Source organism: Ceratotherium simum, chromosome 22 (genome assembly GCF_057802395.1).
Source record: "Ceratotherium simum simum isolate JZ-2026a chromosome 22, ASM5780239v1, whole genome shotgun sequence".
NCBI lineage: Eukaryota > Metazoa > Chordata > Mammalia > Perissodactyla > Rhinocerotidae > Ceratotherium > Ceratotherium simum.
The window spans coordinates 6,750,344-6,772,554 of NC_141921.1; the positions used below are offsets into that span (position 1 = coordinate 6,750,344).

Here is a 22,211-nt window from a genome sequence, read left to right on the forward strand (position 1 = left end):
GTATTCTATAGTTTGGCTATACCAGTTTAATTGTCTTCCTTATATGGACATTTAGATTGTTACTACAGTGTTGCAACTGATATTGTAGAAAATATCCTTGTTACATAATCTTTCATGCTTTTTCCGTAGTAATGTTTATTCTTTCAACATATCTTTGTTGAATTCCTACTTTGCACCTATTTCTCTACTATGTACAGGCATACCTCACAGATATTGTGGGTTTGGTTCCAGACCATGGTAATAAAGCAAATATCACAATAAAGCGAGTCATATGAATTTTTTGATTTCCCAGTGCATATAACAGTTATATTTACACTATAGTCTACTAAATGTGCAATAGAATTATGTCTAAAGAAACAATGTATATACCTTAATTAAAAAATACTTCATTGAGGGGCCCGCCTGGTGGTGTAGTGGTTAAGTTTGCCTACTCCGCTTTGGCGGCCTGGAGTTCGCAGGTTTCGGATCCCGGGCGTGGACGTACGCACCGCTTATCAAGCCATGCTGTGGTGGTGTCCCATTAAAGGAGAGGAAGATGGGCATGGATATTAGTCCAGGGCCAATCTTCGTCAGCAAAAATGGAAGGATTGGCAACAAATGTTAGCTCAGGGCTAACCTTCCTCAAAAAAAAATACTTTATTGCTAAAAAGTGCTAAGCATCATCCGGCCTTCAGTGAGTTGTAATCTTCTTGCCGGTGGAGGGTCTTGCCTTGATGTTGATGGCTGCTGACTGATCAGGTTGGTGGTTGCTGAAGGTGGGGTGGCTGTGGCAATTTCTTAAAAAAAGACAACAATGAAGTTCGCCGCATCGATTGACTCTTCCTTTCATGAACGATTTCTCTGTAGCATGCAATGCTTTTTGAAGCATTTTACCCACAGTAGAACTTCTTTCAAAACTGGAGTCACTCCTCTCAGACCCTGCTGCTGCTTTATCAACTAAGTTTATGTAATATTCTAAATCTTTTGTTGTCATTTCAGCAGTCTTCACAGCATCTTCACCAGGGATAGATTCCATCTCAAGAAACCACTTTCTTTGCTCATCTGTAGGAAGCAACTCCTCATCCATTAAGGTTTTATCGTGAGATTGCTGCAATTCAGTCACATCGTCAGGCTCCACTTCTAATTCTAGTTCTCTTCCTATTTCTGCGACATTTGCAGTTGCTTTCTCCACGGAAGTCTTGAACCCCTCAAAGTCATCCTTGAGGGTGGAATCAACTTCTTCTAGACTCCTGTTAATGTTGATATTTTGACCTCTTCCCATGAATCATGCGATGTTGTTAATGGCATCTAGAATAGTGAATCCTTTCCAAAAGGTTTTCAATTTACTTTGCCCAGATCCATCAGAGGAACCACTATCTGTGACAGATAGATGTAACCTTACGAAATGTATTTCTTAAATAATAAGACTTGAAAGTCAAAATTACTCCTTGATCTGTGGACTGCAGAATGGATGTTATGTTAGCAGGCGTGAAAACAACATTCATCTCATTGTACATCTCCATCAGAGCTCTTGGGTGACCAGGTACATTGTCAATGAGCAGTAATAATTTGAAATGAATTTTATTTTCTGAGCAGTAGGTCTCAACAGTGGGCTTAAAGTATTCAGTAAACCATGTTGTAAACAGGTTATGTCCAGGTTTTGTTGTTCCATTTATTAGAGCACAGGCAGAGTAGTTTTAGCATCATTCTTAAGGGCCCTAGGATTTTTCGGAATGGTAAATGAGCATTGGCTTCAGCTTAAAGTCACCAGCTGCATTAGCCCCTAACAAGCGAGTCAACCTCTCCTCTGAAGGTAGGCAATGACTTCTCCTCTCTAGCTATGGAAGTCCTGAATGGCATCTTCTCCCAACACGAGGCTGTTGTGTCTGCATTGAAAATCTGTTGTTTAGTGTAGCCACCTTCATTGATTATCTTAGCTAGATCTTCTGGGTGACATGCTGCAGCTTCTACATCAGCACCTGCTGCTTCACTTTGCACTTTTATGTTATGGAGACAGCTTCTTTCCTTAAACCTCATGAACCAACTTCTGCTAGCTTCAGACTTTTCTTCTGCAGCTTCCTCACCTCTCTCAGCCTTCATAGAATTGAAGAGAGTTAGGGCCTTGTTCTGGATTAGGCTTTAGGTTAAGAGAATGTGGTGACTGGTTTGATCTTCTGTCCAGATCACTACAGCTTTCTCTGTATCAGAAATAAGACTATTTCACTTTCTTCTCATTCGTGTGTTCACTGGAGTAGCACTTGTAATTTCCTTCAAGAACTTTTCCTGGGCCAACCCCATGGCGTAGCAGTTAAGTGCGTGCGCTCCGCTGCTGGCGGCCCGGGTTCGGGTCCCTGGCGCACACAGATGCACCGCTCGTCAGGCCATGCTGTGGCGGTGTCCCACATAAAGTGGAGGAAGATTGGCACGGATATTAGCTCAGGGCTGATCTTCCTCACAAAGAGAAAAAAAAGAAAGAACTTTTCCTTTGCATTCATAATTTGGTTAACAGTATGGCGCAAGAAGCCTAGCTTTCCGCCTATCTTGGCTTTTGCATTCCTTCCTCACTAAGCTTAATCATTTCTAGCTTTTGATTTATAGTGAGAGGTGTGCAACTGTTTCTTTCACTTGAACACTTAGAGGCCATCGTAGGGTTATTAGTTGGCCTAATTTTAATATTGTTGTGTCTCGGAATAGGAAGGCCCGATGAGAGGGAGGGAGGCGGGAGAAGAGCCAATGGTTGGAACAATCAGAACACACACCTTTATCAATTAAGCTAAGTCTTATATGGGTGCGGTTCATCGCACCCCAAAACGTTTACAGTAGCACCATTAAAGATCACTGATCACAGATCACCATAACAAATATAATGATAATAATGAAAAAGTTTGAAATGTGAGTATTGCCAAAATGTGACACAGAGACAAGAAGTGGGCAAATGCTGTTCGAAAAATGGGACCAATAGACTTGCTTGACACAGGGTTACCACAAACCTTCAATTTGTAAAAAAATGTAATATCTGTGAAGTGCAGTAAAGTGAAACGCAATATAATGAGGTATGCCTATAGTGGGAAAATAGATGTGTTTCATTCCCTTAGACTCTAATGAAAATGAAGACAAGTATATTTTTTATTTTTTCACCTTTCTTGCTCACTCAGATATTCTCATTCAACTATACTTCTACATCATTAGGTCCTCTGATATATTGACCCATTTTCTCCAAATATATCAGCTATCTTCTGGCTTTATCTTTCTCCCCATTTAACTTAGATTCCCTGGCATATACTTTAAATTCTTTTGCACTATTGTCCTTCTTTTGTACTCTTATGTGTTCAACCTTACATGAATTCAGCTATCTACCATCTGTCTATGCTTGGGTGGCAAAGCACAAGTGGAAAAAAGTCATAAAGCTAGCTAGTTTTATTTATATAGTAAAACTATAAATTAATGTTCATCAACCTCAACTGGACTTTCAGTACTATCTGACATTCTTATTACGAAAATTTAGTTACCTATATCTCCCATTCAAATAAGAACTATTTCAGATTTTATTTGTTACTCAAAATTTAATACTATTGTGCTTTGTCCCACCTTTCACCTCTGCCCTTCTCACTCTTAGATATTTTCCCTCTGAGACAAAAATGGTATCAGATAAATATTGCTTTAGCATTCTGCTACCAGATCTACAAGTCTGCCTGCATCTGAAGATATCTCTTCTTTAGCAGAGACTAGTCCTTCTATATGCACTCTAGATCCATTTGTTATTCTCTTTACCATGAATCTTCAACCTCTTCATCTGTGAAAAACATTTTCAAAGATGAAATACATTAAATGTAATTGCAGATTAGCATTAACAGATGAACATTTGCCATCAATTTTTTCTTTTTTTTTTTTTTTTTGTGAGGAAGATCAGCCCTGAGCTAACATCTGATGCCAATCCTCCTCTTTTTTTGCTGAGGAAGATTGGCCCTGGGCTAACATCCGTGCCCACCTTCCTCTACTTTATATGGGACGCCACCACAGCATGGCTTGACAAGTGGCACATTGGTGTGCGCCAGGGATCCGAACCTGCGAACCCCGGGCCGCCAAAGCAGAGCACGCACTTAACTGCTTGTGCCACTGGGCCTGCCCTGCCATCAATTTTAATGATAGGAAATACTAACATTGAGCCCCAGTTAAGCAACATGTCTCCTCCGGAAAGAATTGCACTCTTCTAATTAGTAAACTTATATTACAAAACATTATACTCAATTATTATTAGTAGTATTTTTTAAATTCTTTAATAAAAATTTTGTGGAAATTTGCTTTCTTTCTTGTTATATAAGTACCTACATAATATCTTCAATTCTGCCACAACACCTAAAATATTTACTGTCTGGCTCTTTATGGAAAAAATTTGCTGACCCCAAGTCTAGGCCACCTTAACTGGGGTGGTGGGATGGAGAAAAGTGGATTAAAGAGATACTCAGGAATAGAATGGATACAGCTTGGTGATTAATTAGAGGTGATAGGTGAAGGAGAACAAGTTCAGGATGATTCCTAGATTTCTGCCTTAAGCAACTGAGTGAATTGAGAAAGGGCTTCATTTTGTCCTGGCAGAAAATATGATGATGAAAATTTTAATTAGCTACATTGGTTTCATTAATAGTAAATGTGAAGAATTATATCTCTTATACTTTTTTAAAAAACAGCTTTATTGAGATACAATTCACATACTGTACAATTCACCCATACAAAGTGAGAAATTCAGTGGTTTCCAGTATATTTACAGGATTGTGCAGCCATTACCACAGTCTAATTTTGGAACATTTTCATCCTCTCTCAAGGAAACCTCCTGTCCCCATTAGAATGGAATCATAGAATATGTAGCTCTTTGTGACTGGCTTCTTTCATTTACTATAATGTTTTCAGGGTTTGTTCATGTTGTAGCATATATCAGTACTTCATTCCTTTTTCTGGTTGAACAATATTTCATTGTATGGATATATCACATTTTATTTATCTATTCAGTTGTTGGACATTTGGCTTTCTACTTTTTGGTTATTATGGGTAATGCTGCTGTGTAGCATTACATATTTGTATAGAATATACAATATTCTATACAAATATTGTGTAGAAATATCTGCATAGAAATTTTTGTGTGGATGTATGTTTTCATTTCTTTTGGGTATATACCCAACAGTGGAATTGCTGGGTCATTTGGACGGATTTGTGTTTAACTTTCTCTCTCTCTTTTTTTTTTTTTTGGTAAGATCAGCTCTGAGCTAACATCCAGGCTGATCCTCCTCTTTTTGCAGAGGAAGACTGGCCCTGGGCTAACATCCGTGCCCGTCTTCCTCTACTTTATATGGGACGCCGCCGCAGCATGTCCTGACAAGTGGTGCTTCGGTGTGCTCCCGGGATTCGAACCCAGGCTGCCAGCAGTGGAGTGTGTGCAGTTAACCATTAGGCCACGGGGCCGGCCCCCTGTGTTTAACTTTCTGAGGAGCTGCCAAACTGGTTTCTGAAGCAGCTGTGCTATTTTATGTTCCCACCAGCAATATATGTGGGTTCCAGTTTTTCCACATCGTCACTAATACTTGTTATTCTCTGTTGTCGTTTTTTTTATTATAGCCATCCTAGTGAATATATGTCTTATACTTTTATCCATGACTTTAGATAGGTTTGAAGAGAGCTAAGTGGGCACGTTCTCTTGCTTCCAGAGATAGGGGTACTTTCGGAGAAACTAGTCTTTGGAAAGTGCAAACCTGAACTAAAGCTTAGAAGGATAAACAAGGTGCTAGGATAAAGCAAAAATGAGCCTGGTTCTTCTAAGATTTGGAAAAATGATTTGCTTCTTATTGGTTCCCTACCTTCTCTTTAGGTAAACCCTACTTTATAATAATACATGTTGTATGTTCTTGAAATGTTGTATGCGAATACAATCATATTTTGTATAAACCAGAAGACTGCTTTATTTACACAGAGCTCTTTTGTAAAGAGAATAATTCCTTTCCAGAGGTAGCCTGGCTAGCAGAAGGCATGAGCTTTGTATTCAGACAGACTTAGCTTTAAATGCTTTATCTGCTATTTACGAGTTTTTTACTATGGGCAAACGGCTTGAACTCTTTTAAACCTCAATTTCCTCATCCATAAAATGAGGATGAAATAGTATCTATTTTATTGCAATATTATGCAAAGATGCTACAAATGAATGAGAAAATAACACATATGTAAAGTGGTTAGTACATGTTAGCAACTGTGATATTAATGATGATAATTCTGAATCTTATTTTCATATCATGGTTTTAGTTATAGTGAAATATTTGTTGATATTTCTTTCTTTTTTTCTTTTTTAAACCACTTTTGCATTTTGGTCTCCTTTTTATTTGGATTCAGAAGTTTATAGTGATTTTTTTCTAGTCAAGTTGTATTTTCTCCCTAGGAGTACTTCTTCGATTCCAGAGTATTAACAGATGGAGAACTGGCTCCCAATGATCGATGTTGCCGTGTGTGTGGAAAAATAGGCCACTACATGAAAGACTGCCCTAAAAGGAGAAGGTTGGCAAATGATTATGTATCAACATTACAGGGAAGATAAATGTGAGGCCAATTGTAGCTATAATTATGTTCGCATACGTTTTAGTGAGAAAGTTCAGGGCTTTAAATTGGACCTTAGATAAATGTATATTTGAGTGGAATTCTGTAATACAGTGAGATTTATTTGTGATGCAGTGGTGTCTCATAATGTTCATTTGTTCATTTATTCATTAATTCACTCAGGTTTTTTTTTTTCTAATTGAAGAAGCATTTATTGATGCCTACTGTGTGCTAGGAACTGTGCTAGGAGCCAAGAAAAAATAATGACCGAGATGGGGGGTTCTTGCTGAGGACCTCACAGTCATGCAAACCAGTAATTAAAATATGATTAACTGAATCTTGAAGGTATATGCTGTGAGATGTACCTTTGTGATATGTTCCTTGAGGAATATATATCCTATGTAACCCCTGAAAATATGTCTATGACTTGTACTTTCCTGTATTCTATATACTATGTTTTAATAGACCAGGAAAATCCCTTCTTTAGTCATCAAATCTTGCCTAATATAAAGATCTTAGAACTCTTTAGACAGAACAAACTCCTAGTTTCCATCACTGCTCTTTACTGAGCAGTGTTAAATTTAGGCAAGACACTGACTAAGCCTCAGTTTCTTCCTCTGTAAAACGGAGATGATAAATACCAACCTCTAAGAATTGTTACAAGATTAAAATTTGATACTAAAATTTTTTTTTAATTTAATGTTGTATTATAAAACTACTAGAATACCCAGTTTTTGCCATATGAGTAGGTGTGCTATAAATATGAGTTCCTTTGCCTTCAAAAAGATGCATGAAACAATGGGCATGTTAGTCCCTTTATTGTGAGACTGTTGTATAGTTTAGTTTATTCTGTGACTCAGTTTACAAGTCCCTAGCCCCACATTATTGGTATCAGCAGTTTACTGTTTAGACTAAAGAAGAAAGACAGTGAAGAAGAGAAGGAAGGGAATGAAGAGGAGAAAGACTCCCGAGACCTTCTTGACCCCCGAGACGTCCACGACACTCGAGACTTTAGAGACCCCAGAGACCTCAGATGTTTTATATGTGGAGATGCAGGACATGTGCGAAGGGAATGCCCGGAAGTCAAGCTGGCCCGTCAGAGGAATAGCAGTGTGGCAGGTAAATAGAAAAGGCCAAAGATAGATTCTGGTAGGAAAAAAGTCATTTATGTTGATGTCATTCTAAGGATCCTGATTCCTCTCTATTCCAAACCTGGCCGTATGATTTTGGACCTCATAATTTCTTAAAGAGATAAAATTTAGACAGTCAGGCTTTTAGTTTGAACAGTAACTTGGATAATGTTCACTATCAAGGTCTTAGCAGTCTGTTGTATTCAAGCGACTCCAAATATTCTTCGCATTTGAGTCACACTGTTTATTTCTCTCACTATCAAAAGTTAACAGAAGTTAACTTTTTTTCCCCAAAAGTTAACAAGAGGTTTTTTTTTCTGGGAATATATAGGAGAAATTTTATCTCTTTTCACTGATGTTATGAGAGAGGGAAATCTGTTCCTGTTATATTTCATAAGGAATTTTAAGAATTAGAAACCCAAATGAGAGTTTATTGAAAGAAAAAAATAGAATATTTTAGAAGTGATGATCTCCAGTTACTCAAATTCTTATTGCAGAAGATATTTTCTTAAATATATTTTCTCCTTTAGAAAGGCAGTTTGAGATTTGTTCTTGTATCCAGGACCAGTATATTTTTTTAATGATCTGCAGGATTGAAAAATGGCTTTAAAAAAAAATTAGTTGTTACAAGTCCTTCACTATAATCATAGTTTAAAAGTCCAAGTTATAAAATCTCAGAGATTTGAGACTCTTTTACAGAAAAAAGGCGTTTATTGATTGTCATTTCTCTGCTATTTTCTTTATCTGTTGATTTTCTTTCTGATGTCTTCTCTTAGCAGCCCAGCTGGTCCGCAACCTTGTAAATGCCCAACAAGTGGCTGGTTCAACCCAGCAGCAGGGCGATCAGTCCATAAGGACTAGACAGTCCTCAGAATGTGTAAGTCCTCTGCCTGCAAATGGGTTAGTCTTGGCAGGAAGATAGCACTCTCTTTGGCGGGTGATAGGGTTGATCTTTGAGACTGGCAAATGCAATCTTCCAGATTACACACTGCTTTATAGAGGTGCCCTTGCTAGGCACATGAGGTAGAATGAGCATTGCTTTTGGAGTAATGTAGATCTGGGTTTATATCTATGGGCAAGCCACTTAACTTCAGTGAGCCTCCTCCTTTATGTGTAAAATAAGATAACAATTACCTAATAAGGTTGTTGGTTGGATTAAAATAGGGTAATGACCTTGAGGTTTTAGGCTTTGCCTAGTGGAATTTATCAGTACCATTTTTAATAAAAATAGAGACAAAAATTGAAATGTGTTTGGGGTTTAGTACTATTGACAGTTATGTGCATAGTATTTCACTTGCTTGAAACTTTCGTGTGTCTTCTCATAGCTGACATGGATACCTAGTGAAATATACCCTGTAAAAGAGTATCAAATTAGAATTCCGATTCACAAGTTTCATATTAATTTTGCTGAGTTGCTCTTAACGTTTGTCTAAATCTGTACTCACCTTGCACTTCTTAATTAATTCAATACTAATTGAAGGCTTGCTGTAAACCTGACGCTGTGTTAGTGCTTCACACTTATTATCAAACTTAATCCTTTGAGTGGCCATGTGAAGAGGTAGGTATTAGTATGATCAAACCTTACAAATTGGGAAGCTGAGAATAAGAGAAATTAAAAGGTTGCGACCCAGGTCTATGTAGTTTCAAAGCTGTTATAACTATTAAACGTGCTATATCTGATGTGATCTGTGTTTTAGAAAAAATTCTTCAAGCATTTGAAGAGCAGTAGTAGGAACGTCTTAGAAAAACATTTAGGAGCCCACTAACCCCACCCCAAATATTTGAATACCTACTTTGGGCTTGACATTTTCATAAATGTTATATAACAACAATAATCCTAGCTAACATTTGGTGAGTGGTATGTGCTATATATGCATTCTTTCTTCCTGTTTCTTATTATAAAATAATTTAAAAATATTGAAAAAGTATAGAAAATAATAAACATCTGTATACTACTACCAGGCTTAAACAGTTCTTAACATTTTGTTATTTTGATTTATTAAAAAATTACCCACATGAGCCAGCCAGGTGGATCAGTGGTTAAGTGTGCCGCGCTGTGCTTCGGCGGCCCGGGGTTCGCAGGTTTGGATCCCGGACACTCACCGATGCACCACTTGTTAAGCTGTGCTGTGGCGGCGTCCCATATAAAATGGAGGAAGATGGGCACGGTTGTTGGCCCAGGGCCAATCTTCCTCAGCAAAAAGAGAAAGATTGGTATCAGATATTAGCTCAGGGCTAATCTTCTTCACCAAAAAAAAAAAAAAAGGCATGTGTTTTCGTTCCTTTAGACCTTCAATCATGTTTTCCCCTCTGCCTGAAACACTCTTCCCTTCCCCTTATTCCTACCCTCTTTTATCAGACTGGTTTCTATTTACCCTTGAGTCTCAGCTTGAAGGTCACTTCCTCTGGGAAGCTTTCCTTGATTTCCACTTTCTTTCATCTTATGTTCCCTCTTTGCCTCATGTGGATTTAGGTATTCCTGCTCTGGGATATCATTATACAGTCATGTGGCACTTAACATGGGGATCCTGAGAAGTGTGTTGTTAGGTGGCTTCATCATTGTGCAAACATCATAGAGTGTCCTGAAGGGGAACAAAATTTGCCACCCCAAAATGTGTATCTCTTTAACATGAGGATTATTTTAGGCTGATTATTTTTAAGAAACAAAAGACTCCCAGTTTTTCTTGTTACTTCTCCCTTAACTGCCTGAAAGAATTCAGATTAAAAACACCTATCTTGGGCCGGCCCCGTGGCTTAGCGGTTGGGTGCGCACGCTCCACTGCTGGCGTCCGGGGTTCAGATCCCGGGTGCGCACCGGCGCACCGCTTCTCTGGCCATGCTGAGGCCGCGTCCCACATACAGCAACTGGAAGGATGTGCAACTATGACATACAACTATCTACTGGGGCTTTGGGGGAAAAAATAAAGAAATAAAAAAAATTATTAAAAAAAAAAAAACACATCTATCTCAGGAAGTGAGCTATCATCCTAGCATAACATGAACTAGGTGGTAGACAGGGAGGAACCTAGAAAAGCCTGTTTGTTGCGCTTCCCTCTGTGATCTCTATTTCTGTGTGACCAAACATTTGTTTTCCAAATGTTGCTCCTTTTCACCTACCTGTGAATTGCCTTCCTTCCGTTTGAAGTCCCTGACTCTCCCCACCCCCAGCATATTCTTGTGTCTTTAGCTGAGGATGGTATTTAAGGTGAGGGCTTTGGCCATTTTGGCGAGTTACTCGGTTTTCCTAGGTTTCTCCCATGTATACATGTTATTAAACCTTTGTTTCTTTTTCTCCTGTTAATGGGTCTCATGTCAGTTTAATCTTTTAGACCAGCCAGAAGAACCTAGAAGGGTAGAGGAACATTTCTTCCTCTCCTATAGTACTTTACACAAACCTAGATGGTGTAGCCTACTACACCCCTAGGCTATAGAGTACTAATCTTATGGGACCACCGTTGTGTACGCAGTTCATTGTTGACTGAAATGTCATTCTGCGGCGCATGACTGTACACTATACATTACACATTCTTTATCATAGTAATCATTGTACTTTATTGTGATTGCTTATGTAATCTTCATCTGCTCCTCCTCCTTTCCCCCATAAACTTTAAGCTCCGTGAGGGCCTACGTTTTAGTATTTTATTTTTAATACCTAGAATAATGCTCAGTATATAATTAACACTCATTAAATTCTTGTTGAGGGACTGAATGAAAGCAACTGTGAGTTATTTAGATGTAAGTTTCTAGTTACAATTGGAAATTTGGGTTCTGCATGATGGGAATGATGTCTGGGCTCTCTCTTCTTTTGACAGTAAAAAGGTTTATGAAGTAATACCTATGTGAAAGAGAGTTTGAGGACCTTGGGAAAAATTCTACCTTCATGTAAAATGAGGTTCTATTATTTGTTATTATGCACATCATAGAATTCTGTTTATAATGTTCTAATGGAATAACTCCATAATTTTGTATTTTGACAATCTCTGCTTTTATAAAATTAAGATGTTTGTAAATTAGTTTTAAAATATATCTTTTTTTCTCTGCAGTCTGATTCACCATCTTATTCTCCTCAGCCCCAGCCGTTTCCACAGAACTCTTCCCAGTCAGCTGCCATTACCCAACCTCCATCCCAGCCAGCATCCCAGCCTAAACTTGGCCCACCTCAGCAGGGAGCCCAGCCTCCCCATCAAGTCCAGATGCCTATGTATAACTTTCCTCAGTCACCACCAGCTCAGTATTCTCCCATGCACAATATGGGATTGTTGCCAATGCATCCCCTCCAGATCCCTGCCCCATCCTGGCCTATCCATGGCCCAGTGATCCACTCTGCACCAGGCAGTGCCCCCAGCAATATTGGTCTGAATGATCCCAGCATCATTTTTGCACAACCTGCTGCCAGACCTGTGGCAATCCCTAGCTCGTCTCATGATGGACACTGGCCTCGTACTGTGGCTCCAAATTCCCTGGTGAACAATGGTACAGTGGGGAATTCAGGTAACCTTTCCTTTTCTTCTTTTGTATCTGTCTGTCTGTAGAAAGGATGGGTGATTGGTGTTACTGGTTGAACCTGGGGAAATAAATGTAAGGAAAGGATGGCAAGTGCTATTTGTGGAGGGGCAGTATAGGATTAGGTAAAAATAAAGAGTATTGCCTGTGGATTCAGACTGCCTGGATTTGAATCCTGGCTCTGCCATTTATTATGTGGCATTGGGCAGTTGCTTAATCTCTTTGTGTATTGGTTTCATCTGTAAAATAGGAGTATTAATAGCGTCTAACTCACAGGGATGTTGTGAATTTATATATATTACATATTATTAAAGTATTGTTATAATTAATTATACTATATTGTAATTATTAACATTAATATATTATATGATATATAATAATATATATGTTTTAGTTATTATTTTATTATTACAATCCTGCTTGGTATAGATATTACTATCACTTATTTTATAGTTGAAGAAATTGAAGGGTTAAGTAACTTAACTATCATGCTATCATAATTAATCATAGTAGATCCAAGATTTAAACCAATTTCTTTCTTCAAAACCTCTGCCTCCTTGCACTAGACTCTATCTCCCAGTAAGGAGCAATTCTTTAAAAATAAAAAGATAGGGGCCGGCCTCGTGGCTTAGCGGTTAAGTGCGCACACTCTGCTACTGGCGGCCCGGGTTTGGATCCCGGGCGCACACCGATGCACTGCTTCTCCGGCCATGCTGAGGCCGTGTCCCACATACAGCAACTAGAAGGATGTGCAACTATGACGTACAACTATCTACTGGGGCTTCGGGGACAAAAGAACAAAAAAAAAGGAGGAGGATTGGCAATAGATGTTAGCTCAGAGCTGGTCTTCCTCAGCAAAAAAGAGGAGGATTAGCACGGATGTTAGCTCAGGGCTGATCTTCCTCACACACAAAAAAAATAAATAAAAAGATAGGGGCCAGCCTGGTGGCATAATGGTTAAGTTTGTGTGCTCTGCTTTGGCAGCCTGGGGCTCGCTGGTTCGGATCTCAGACGTGGACCTACACACTGCTCATCAAGCCATGCTGTTGCGGCATCCCACGTACAAAATAGAGGAAGATTGGCACAGATATTAGCTCAGGGACGATCTTCCTCAAACAAAAAGAGGAAGATTGGAAACAGATGTTAGCTCAGGGCCAATCTTCCTCACCAAAAAAAAACCAGAAAAAGATATTAGTAGCACTTCGTAGCATTAAAAAATAGTATTTTTTTCTGAGATCTAAGTAATATAATTCATTATAGAACATTTGAAAAAGAAGAATGTCATCCATAATCTCAATTCCTAGACATAACTGCTAAGTAATATTTTGGTGTATTACCATCCAGTCATTTTTTTATATTTGCATATTTAAAAATAGTTGAAATATATGCCATAAATCTAGTTTTATATCCAGATTTTCCAGATTTTTAGAGATTATTTTTATTTTAAAAACTTATGGAAATTTTGAAATGTACACAAAAGGCAAGAGTAAAGAATAATGAGCTTCCCCCATTACCCAGCTTTAACAGTTATCAGTATTTGCTGTTCTTTTATCTGACCCCTTCACCCCATTTAAAAAAAAAATTTGACTCACGTATTTAATCAAATCTCAGACATGGGATCAAATTTGTTTATAAACTTCAGTTTGTATCTCTTAAAAAAATCACAATACCATTACCATACCCAGTATTATCTAATACCCAGTCCTGGATCATTTTTCCCTATTTCTCTAAAATTATTCTTGTTGATTTATTTGAATCAAGATTCAAACAAAACTCATACATTGTATGTGTTTGTTATATCTCTGAAGTCTCCTCTAATTTATAACAGTTCCCCCTCACTGTCTTTTCCCTGATAGTAACTGTTTATTGAAGAAACATTCTGGTCATGGCTGATTATATCTTTGTAGCATCTTTTAACACATGCCTCTGTCCCTATATTTCCTCTCAACTGGCAGTTACGTCCAGGGGCTAGATTAGATTCAGATTTTTCCTGTTGGCAAGAATCTTGCTTCTTGATTGGTCCTGTATGTTTGCTGTTCTCTCACTTCAGGGGGAACTTACTGTCTAGTTGTTCTTCTTTTAGTCGCTTAAGATTGATCAATGAGTTAGGTGATGTCAGCCTGTTCTATCCATTATAAAGTTCCTCATTAATTTTTACATAATAGTGTTAGCCACCATTGATCATTATTGCTGATATCCATTATTTCACTAGGGATTATAAAATGATGATTTCCTATTTACTATTTGTGATTCTTTTATAAAGAAGAACTTTTCCTTATTAACTACTTGGTTATCCTGAAATATAGTTTGTATAGGAAATGTAAACTAAAAGTTTGATTCTTTCCCTTTATCAATTTTCAAAAGAATTTTAGTGATAATTTTAAACGAAAGTATGCTATTTGATGGAGGAGGTATCTCTGACCTCTTTTGGAACAATAAAGATAATGTATTTTGCTGAGGAGAAATGCCAGAATGTGGGAACTCATTTAGATTTCCAAGATCAAAGAATATGTGGCATACATGGCCATTCTAATGTGGTCTCTGCTTCTCTCATTCAACAAATGTTTATTGTGTATGAATATGCCATGACATGCACCATGATAGTCACTGAGTTACATAACCATGAAGACAGACCTTGTGTGTGCCCTTCGGTATATCGGCTCAGTTTTTGCAATTTAAGGTCCTCCTTTTCCCCACCTCTAGTTGATCTCTGTTTCAGCCTTGATGAACTAATTAGCATCCCACAAACATGCCGTCCTGTCCGTTATCCCTGATTGTTTACCTGAGTTGTTCCCTCTGCCTGGAATGTCCTCTCCATTACCTCTCCTGCCCACTCTCACCTCCTTCTGCTTTGCTCCAAAACTTAGCTAACTCACTCATCCTCCTTTTTTAAAATTAGATCACTTTCTTCAGAAAGCCTTTAACTCTTGTTGATTCCTCCAATTGTATTAGGTATTCATTCTCTCCTCCATGTTTCCTTAATATCCATATCATAACACTTGTCTTACTGTGTTGGAATTACCTGTTTACTTGTCTGCATAACCCATTAGACCCAACTTCTAGAGGCTATGAATTGTTTCTTGTCTGTCATTGTCTCCCTAGTGTCCACTGTAGTGCCTGATGTGTGGTAGATACATTATTTAATATATAATAAACTATTGCTCACTAAATATTTATTATTTTTTGGATGAGTGTACAACTCCTAGTTAATATTATAGCTAAAATTACTATTATGTTAAAAATGGAAGGACTGGATGGGAATATATTAAAATGGTAATAGTGGTTGTATTAGAGTAGGAGATTGTGTGAATTTTTTCCCTCTTTTTGAAATTATCTTTAATGAGGTTATATTATGAAAATATTTGGTTTTGAAAAATGGCCAAGGGAGATTGGAATATACTCTAAAAAATACCATTTTATGTTAAAGCATCGTTCCTCAATTGGTCAGGACCTCAATATGTGTACCCAGTCTCGTTTATTTTTTGTAAACTCTGAGCCCTTCAGCTTCAGCACTTAGTTGTAACTTGAGTTTATGAACTTGCGGTGAACCAGCTGCTTTGTTTTCCTGGTTAACTCCTGGGAATGCTGAGCTTGTAAGAATGTGGCTAGTATGGGATTTAGTTTTCTTGCTCCCTGCTCCTGCCTATCACGCACCTCCTAATTTGAGTTCCTGCTAGGAAGTTTAGTAAATAAGGGCAGTGTTTTTTCAGATTATTTCCTCCCACAGCGACCCTGAATGAGAAAATCCACTAAAAATGATCCTGAAGATTTAAGGGGTACTGCACTTTGAAAGATGTACTTAAAGATACATCTTAAAGGGAAGTAGGTTGGTGGGGATGGTTTGCCATAGAAAGAATAGGACTCATATTTTTTGAGTTCCTACTTATATGCCAGAACTTGCAAGCCACTTAATTTTTGTTATCTGATTTAATCCTCACAACAACCTGAGATTCATAATTGAACCTTAGTAATTTTTGGAACTGGGATTTGAACTTAGACCTGTTTGGCTCCATAGCCCAAGTTCTCAGCCATTATACCACAGTGCCTCAGCTTCTAATAGGATCTCCGTCCAGGCCAAGATATAATTGATTCTAGGATAGTTGGCATTGTCTTTAGGATAAAATGTAAGCTCCTTAATGATGTACTAAGGTTCTTTGAAATATAGATCCTACCTACCTATCCAGCCTTTTTTCTTACCACTTCCCGCCTTCACACCCTATTTCTGTATTTTTTGTGTGTGTGTGTGTGTGTGTGTGTGAGGAAGATCAGCCCTGAGCTAACATCTATTGCCAATCCTCCTCCTTTTTTTTTTCCTTTTTTCTCCCCAAAGCCCAGTAGATAGTTGTATGTCATAGTTGCACATCCTTCTAGTTGCTGTATGTGGGACGCCGCCTCAGCATGGCCTGACAGGCGGTGCGTCAGTGCGCTCCCGGGATCCGAACCCGGGCCGCCAGTAGGGGAGCATGCACACTTAACCGCTAAGCCACGGAGCCAGCCCTCACACCCTATTTCTATATTGCCAGTTGTTTTGCAGTTTCCCAAACTTGCCGTACTTTCCTGCCTCCTGGCTTTTGTACATGCTATTCCTTCTGTCTAAAATGCCCTCTTGACTTGTTTTGCCTGACTGACTTGTTCCTTGTTCTTTAAACCCGATTTAGTCAGTCATCTTAGGAAAACTTTCTCTATTCTTGACAACTGGGTGAGCCTCCGCTTTAGGACAACTTCCACTGATCTGTTATAGTAATTACAAAATTTTTGTGTGTGTCTTCTTATGTGTCTCCTTTATGAATAATTTGAGCACAATTACAGTGTTCGATTCTTTAAAAAAATTTTTTTGGTATCCTCTGATTTAGCATAGTTCTTGGCCAGTGGTAGGTACTCAGTAAATCTTTGTGGAGTGAAGGAATATTTGAATGAACAAACTGATGTTTTAAAATGTGTCTTTCCTTTCTTGTTGAAATGCAGAGCCAGGCTTTCCAGGACTAAATCCTCCAATTCCTTGGGAACATCCACCACGTCCCCATTTCCCTCTTGTCCCAGCTTCGTGGCCTTATGGTTTGCATCAGAACTTCATGCATCAGGGAAATGCCAGATTTCAGCCCAACAAACCTTTCTATACTCAAGGTACCATTGCTTACAAATTTGTTAACAGGCTGGGTGGGTTTTGTTCTGGGACAAGGAGCCGTTGTGAAGGCCAGGATCTGGGAGTGAACGTTCATGCATTCAGTAAACTTTTATTGAGAGAGCATGCTTTTATTGAGGGAGTGTCAGACGGTGCTAGGTGCTTATTGCTTAAGCAAGAATTAAATAAACCACCACATTTAATGCATATTTTATTAGGAGAGCCAGACACGTAAAATAGATAAGAATGGGAGCATAGAGGAATCAGGTAATGTTGCCCTAGCAGAGAAAGCAGGATATGGTCACCAGGGATCAAATCACACAAGATTTTGACATTTGAAATAGATCTTGAAAGAGATAGGATTTTTTTCCCTAGAGATTAGGGGAGGAATGTTCTAAGCTGAGGGAATAATATATGCAAAGTCACTGAATTTTGCTTGGCATAATGAGGAGAAAAGAGAAAAGGAGAGAAAACAATAGGATTAGAGGATGAGGTAAATTTAGGGCAAGATGTTTAGGTGATGAGACTAGAGAAAGCAGGCTGAGGCCATAGTATGAAGGAGTTTGGACTCAGTTTAGTAAGCAGTAGGGATCTAAGAGAAGTTTTTGAGTCCAGTAGTGACATAGTCAAATTTGTTTAGTAAAACTAAGACTTGAATGACATTAGAATTTATTATATTCTGTTGGTGCTGATGTACCAATAATGACTTTGATCTAAGTAATGAATATTACTAAGGAGAATTCCAAGGAACTTGCAGCATTTTATCTAGCTTACTTGCCTTAAAGGTATCTCAGTTCTAATAGGGAATGTCTGAGTCTGGCCTTCAGCTCTTGGTTAACCTATGAGTTCAAGAAGTTAAAAGAAAGGCATTCAGGGGGCTGGCCTGGTGGTGTAGCAGTTAAGTTCGCAATGTTCCGCTTTGGCAGCCCTGGGGTTCACCAGTTCGGATCCTGGGTGCGGACCTACTCACCGCTCATCAAGCCATGCTGAGGCAGCATCCCATATGGAAGAGCTACAACTCTACAACTATGACACACAACTATGTACTGGGGCTTTGGAAAGAAAAAAGAAAAAAAAAGAGGAAGATTGGCAACAGATGTTAGCACAGGGCCAATCCTCCTCAAAAAAAAAAAAGAAAAAAGAAAGGCACTCAGGAAATGTTGACTAAATGAAATGATAACTTTAAGAGGAAGCCTGGGATATGTATGAGTCTCAGGCTTGATACATTTAAGCTTTCCTAAACTATTTATGTACTGCTGGGTCATCCCTGTATTATAAAGTGGCAGATTAGATTGTGGCTGGTTTCGTTTTCTGAGTGAAGAATTAGGGCTGAGGGAAGTTATTGTTGGTCATATAAGCCCTTTCAGATGGGGAGAGTCTGAAGTTCCTCCCTGGTGGGTTTGTTCCCCTTAATTCCTCCCCTCCATTTTTCTTTTGTCTTGCCTCTTTACCCACTTTTTCCTTCCCTCCTCCTCACCCCTCTCAAATGTTTTGATATGCTTCATCTCCTCTTTACTACATAAATAGAAAAAAAGAGAACTAGCTACAGGTTAATTCTAAGGGGTTATCAGATAAATAGGCACAAGACTTTCAGTTTCCTGTCTGTGTTGTGTCCAACAGACAGATGTGCCACCCGTCGGTGTAGAGAGCGTTGTCCCCACCCACCAAGAGGAAACGTGTCGGAGTAATGCGAGTCCATTTTCTTTCAGCTGGTCTACCGATGCACAGCAACCAGCCAATCCTCCTGTCTCAAGGGTATCCGTACCTCAATGTCAGTTACATTCAGCAGAAAAAGTGACATTTAATGGAAAGCAAAACAAATCAGGTCCTGATTTAAAATTTTAACACGTTTAGATAGCTTATTTAAATCCTAAGACTGTTTTTAAAGACTGTATTATTTGTATATAAATATGAACTATAGTTTTTACTAGTATCACCAAATTGAGTGATACAAATTTCATCTATTTTATTACCCTATTTTTAAGGGAATTTTATGTTTTGTTTAATCTTGATGAATTGTAAAAAGAGAGAATTTTAAAAATTACATTCTTTATTTTCTATTAGCTGTATTCATACTTTGGTTGCTTCAGACTTTATATATATTGTTCTTAAGAATTAGGAAAGACTTTCATGTGTTTTAAATTTGTCACTTCTATTCTTTACAGAACCTTGTAGTGCCAAAAACTTTTTAAAAGGTAAAAAAAATAAAATAAAACTACAACATGAAGATTCAGAATTTTTTCTTCTACATTCTTGTATATTGAAAATATTCAAACTTGAACAGAAAGTTGCTTTTGTCTGTATTTGAAGTAATTCTATTTTAAGTTAATAAATCTTTTTGATAAGAGTCAAATTTGGTTAATTCATCTGGTTGTTTAGATGATGGAAATAAAATGTAACAATTCAGAGATTTGTTTTACTCTCAGTGAATATAGTATTCTACCACAGACTTAGTTTTAGAGATCCAAGGATCTTGTCATGTCCTTTATCGGCTCTTCACAACATCCACATGAAGTTGATAGAAGCAGATGCTATCTCCATTTTATCATTGACAAAACTCAGGTGCAAAACAATAAATTGAATTCCAAAGGTAGCACACTCACATGTTGGATATACAATGGAAACAGATCATTTTAAGGAGAGTTTTTAACCACTGAGACTGATACTGGCAATTAGAGTGGAGGGAAGATAATTCTCATTTACTAAGGAAGTAGTATGTGCCAGATTTTCCATGCTGAGTCCTGTACTACTACCTGGAAAGCACACTTGCCAGGATGGTGTTTACCAGTAATGCTTGTGTCGGTGATTATAGTTAGAATTCAAACTTATGTTGGTGGTAGATTTTTTTAGCTGTGTTGGTTCTGTACATTGAGGTGAGGTCATTTTGTCTAAACCCCTCAATTAAAGAGATTTGCCAGAAATTTTAGGCTAAACGATGCTGTAGGTTTATTTGGAAATCTGCAGACTAAGTAAATACAAATGTATTTTAAGGACAGTGTATATTATCTTTGTTCTGCTTCCTCAGATATGCATTACTTAAATAGGAGTCTGCCTGGGCTTTTGCCATATTTTCCAACATGGAAGATGCTTGAAATCTATTGCAGGAGATTGAGGGCTTTCCTGCCATCTTTAAAGCCCTGAAAAGGTATTTATTAAATGTTAAGATCAGGTGTATTTGCTGTTAGTTTTTCATATTAAAGCTTCAGCGGCCCTTAGAATCCTACTAAGTGGTGGAGTTAGCTCATTTGTTTTGTTAATGAGATACCTGGCCCAACGTATGCTTTTGTATTAAAATATGACTAGGAGAATTCAGGATTTTCTTTTAGTGTTCAAGCATTTCATCTTCTTTCAAATCTTGGAGAACAGGTGATGAGGTGTACAGGGCATTCATTATACTGTTCTACTTTTATATATATTTGAAATTTTCATTAAAAAGAAAATCTGCAACAAGAGACTGCCCCCAGCTCAGCCTTCCTTCCTAAAGAAAGGCGGTATAACACCTGGCAAAGGTATTTATGGGGCAAAAAACCCCAGTAACCTAGCTTTTACTTAGATGACAGTGTTATATATAGTAATTTTCAGCATCTCACTTGTCCCTCCTTCAGCAATTGCCAGTGTTCAATAGCTGGCAAAACTGTTCCAAGTTGAAAAATAGAATACTCTTAGTTTGTAATTTACACAGTAGTAGCTCAGTTTTATAAGTCTGTAAATTTTTCAAATTGTAAACTTAAAAAGTTTGATTATGAATTCAAATTCATTGTAGAGCCAATTGAAAAGTACAAAAAAATTATCAGTCTTAACTATAGAGAACATACACATTAAGATCATATTGTTTTGTATAATGTTTAATAACATGGAGAGATTAATATTTTCCCTTGCCATCAAAGATTATTCAAAAATATGAATATTAATGATGTACCAAATAATTTATTTGTTAAATCCCCTACAAATGGACATTTTTGCTAGTTGCAGTTTTTCTCATATATAAAAAAATATATGTAAAATGAAGATGCGATAAAGCTATTTTTGTGTATATTTAATTATTCTGTTATAGTGAATTCCTATAAATGGGATTATTAGGTAAAAAGGATAAAAGTTCTAAGGTTCCTGCTACATACTGCCAAATAGCCCTCCAGAAAAGTAGTTACCAATTTGCACTTGCAACAAACAATATATACAATGTATATATGTTTGGTAAGCTTATAAAAAAGCTTTAAACTCCAAACAACTCATTTTTTCCTTATAAAGGATAATTTAATTTAAATGTGTTTATTAGAAAAGGAGCATCCAGTAAAAGAAGAAAGTATTAAAAAATCACTCAAAAGTCCATCAACCAGAAATAAATACTGTTAATATCTGGTAAACTTCATTCATTCCAACCATTTCTCTTAAATACACACACACACAAATGGTTTTACAAAAGTAGGCTCATATGCTATATTTAGTAAATATAGCAAAATAATTTTCCTTGGATTTAACAGGAGAAAATGTGAAAGTGAAGAAATGCTTGACTTATTTTAATAAGAGAATCTAGTTTGTTTTTTTTTTTTTTTTTGAGGAAGATCAGCCCTGAGCTAACATCCATGCCAATCCTCTTTTTTTGTGTGTGCTGAGGAAGACCGGCCCTGAGCCAACATCTATTGCCAGTGCTTTTCTATTTTCCCCCCTTTTCTCCCCAAAGCCCCAGTAGGTAGTTGTATGTTATAGTTGCACATCCTGCTTAGTTGCTGTTATGTGGGATGTCACCTCAGCATGGCCCAACAAGCGGTGCGTCAGTGCACGCCTGGGATCTGAACCCGGGCTGCCAGTAGCGGAGCGCACACACTTAGCCACTAAGCCATGGGGCTCGCCCCACAAGAATCTAGTTCTAAAAGATTTCTCCTAAAATTAAGGACAATTAC

At 37.8% G+C, this 22,211-nt stretch overlaps 1 protein-coding gene across 12 annotated transcripts in view; it reads left to right on the forward strand.

Annotated features, from left to right (window-relative positions):
- The window catches only part of TUT4 (terminal uridylyl transferase 4), a 133,985-nt gene extending 114,318 nt beyond the window's left edge, over positions 1–19,667 (forward strand). For 2 of the 12 annotated variants that reach the window (XM_087445923.1, XM_087445925.1), the window contains exons 25-30: positions 6,401–6,516; positions 7,451–7,674; positions 8,462–8,562; positions 11,729–12,176; positions 17,154–17,312; positions 19,020–19,557. In XM_087445923.1, the coding sequence (XP_087302049.1) occupies positions 6,401–6,516; positions 7,451–7,674; positions 8,462–8,562; positions 11,729–12,176; positions 17,154–17,312; positions 19,020–19,108 (1,137 nt within the window). In that variant the 3' untranslated portion in view covers positions 19,109–19,557. Of the gene's footprint in view, positions 1–6,400; positions 6,517–7,450; positions 7,675–8,461; positions 8,563–11,728; positions 12,177–17,153; positions 17,313–18,930 lie in introns of those variants that run through there. The other 10 variants (XM_087445932.1, XM_087445935.1, XM_087445930.1 and 7 more) reach the window with 10 other exon arrangements.
- The last annotated feature ends 2,544 nt before the right edge of the window (positions 19,668–22,211 follow it).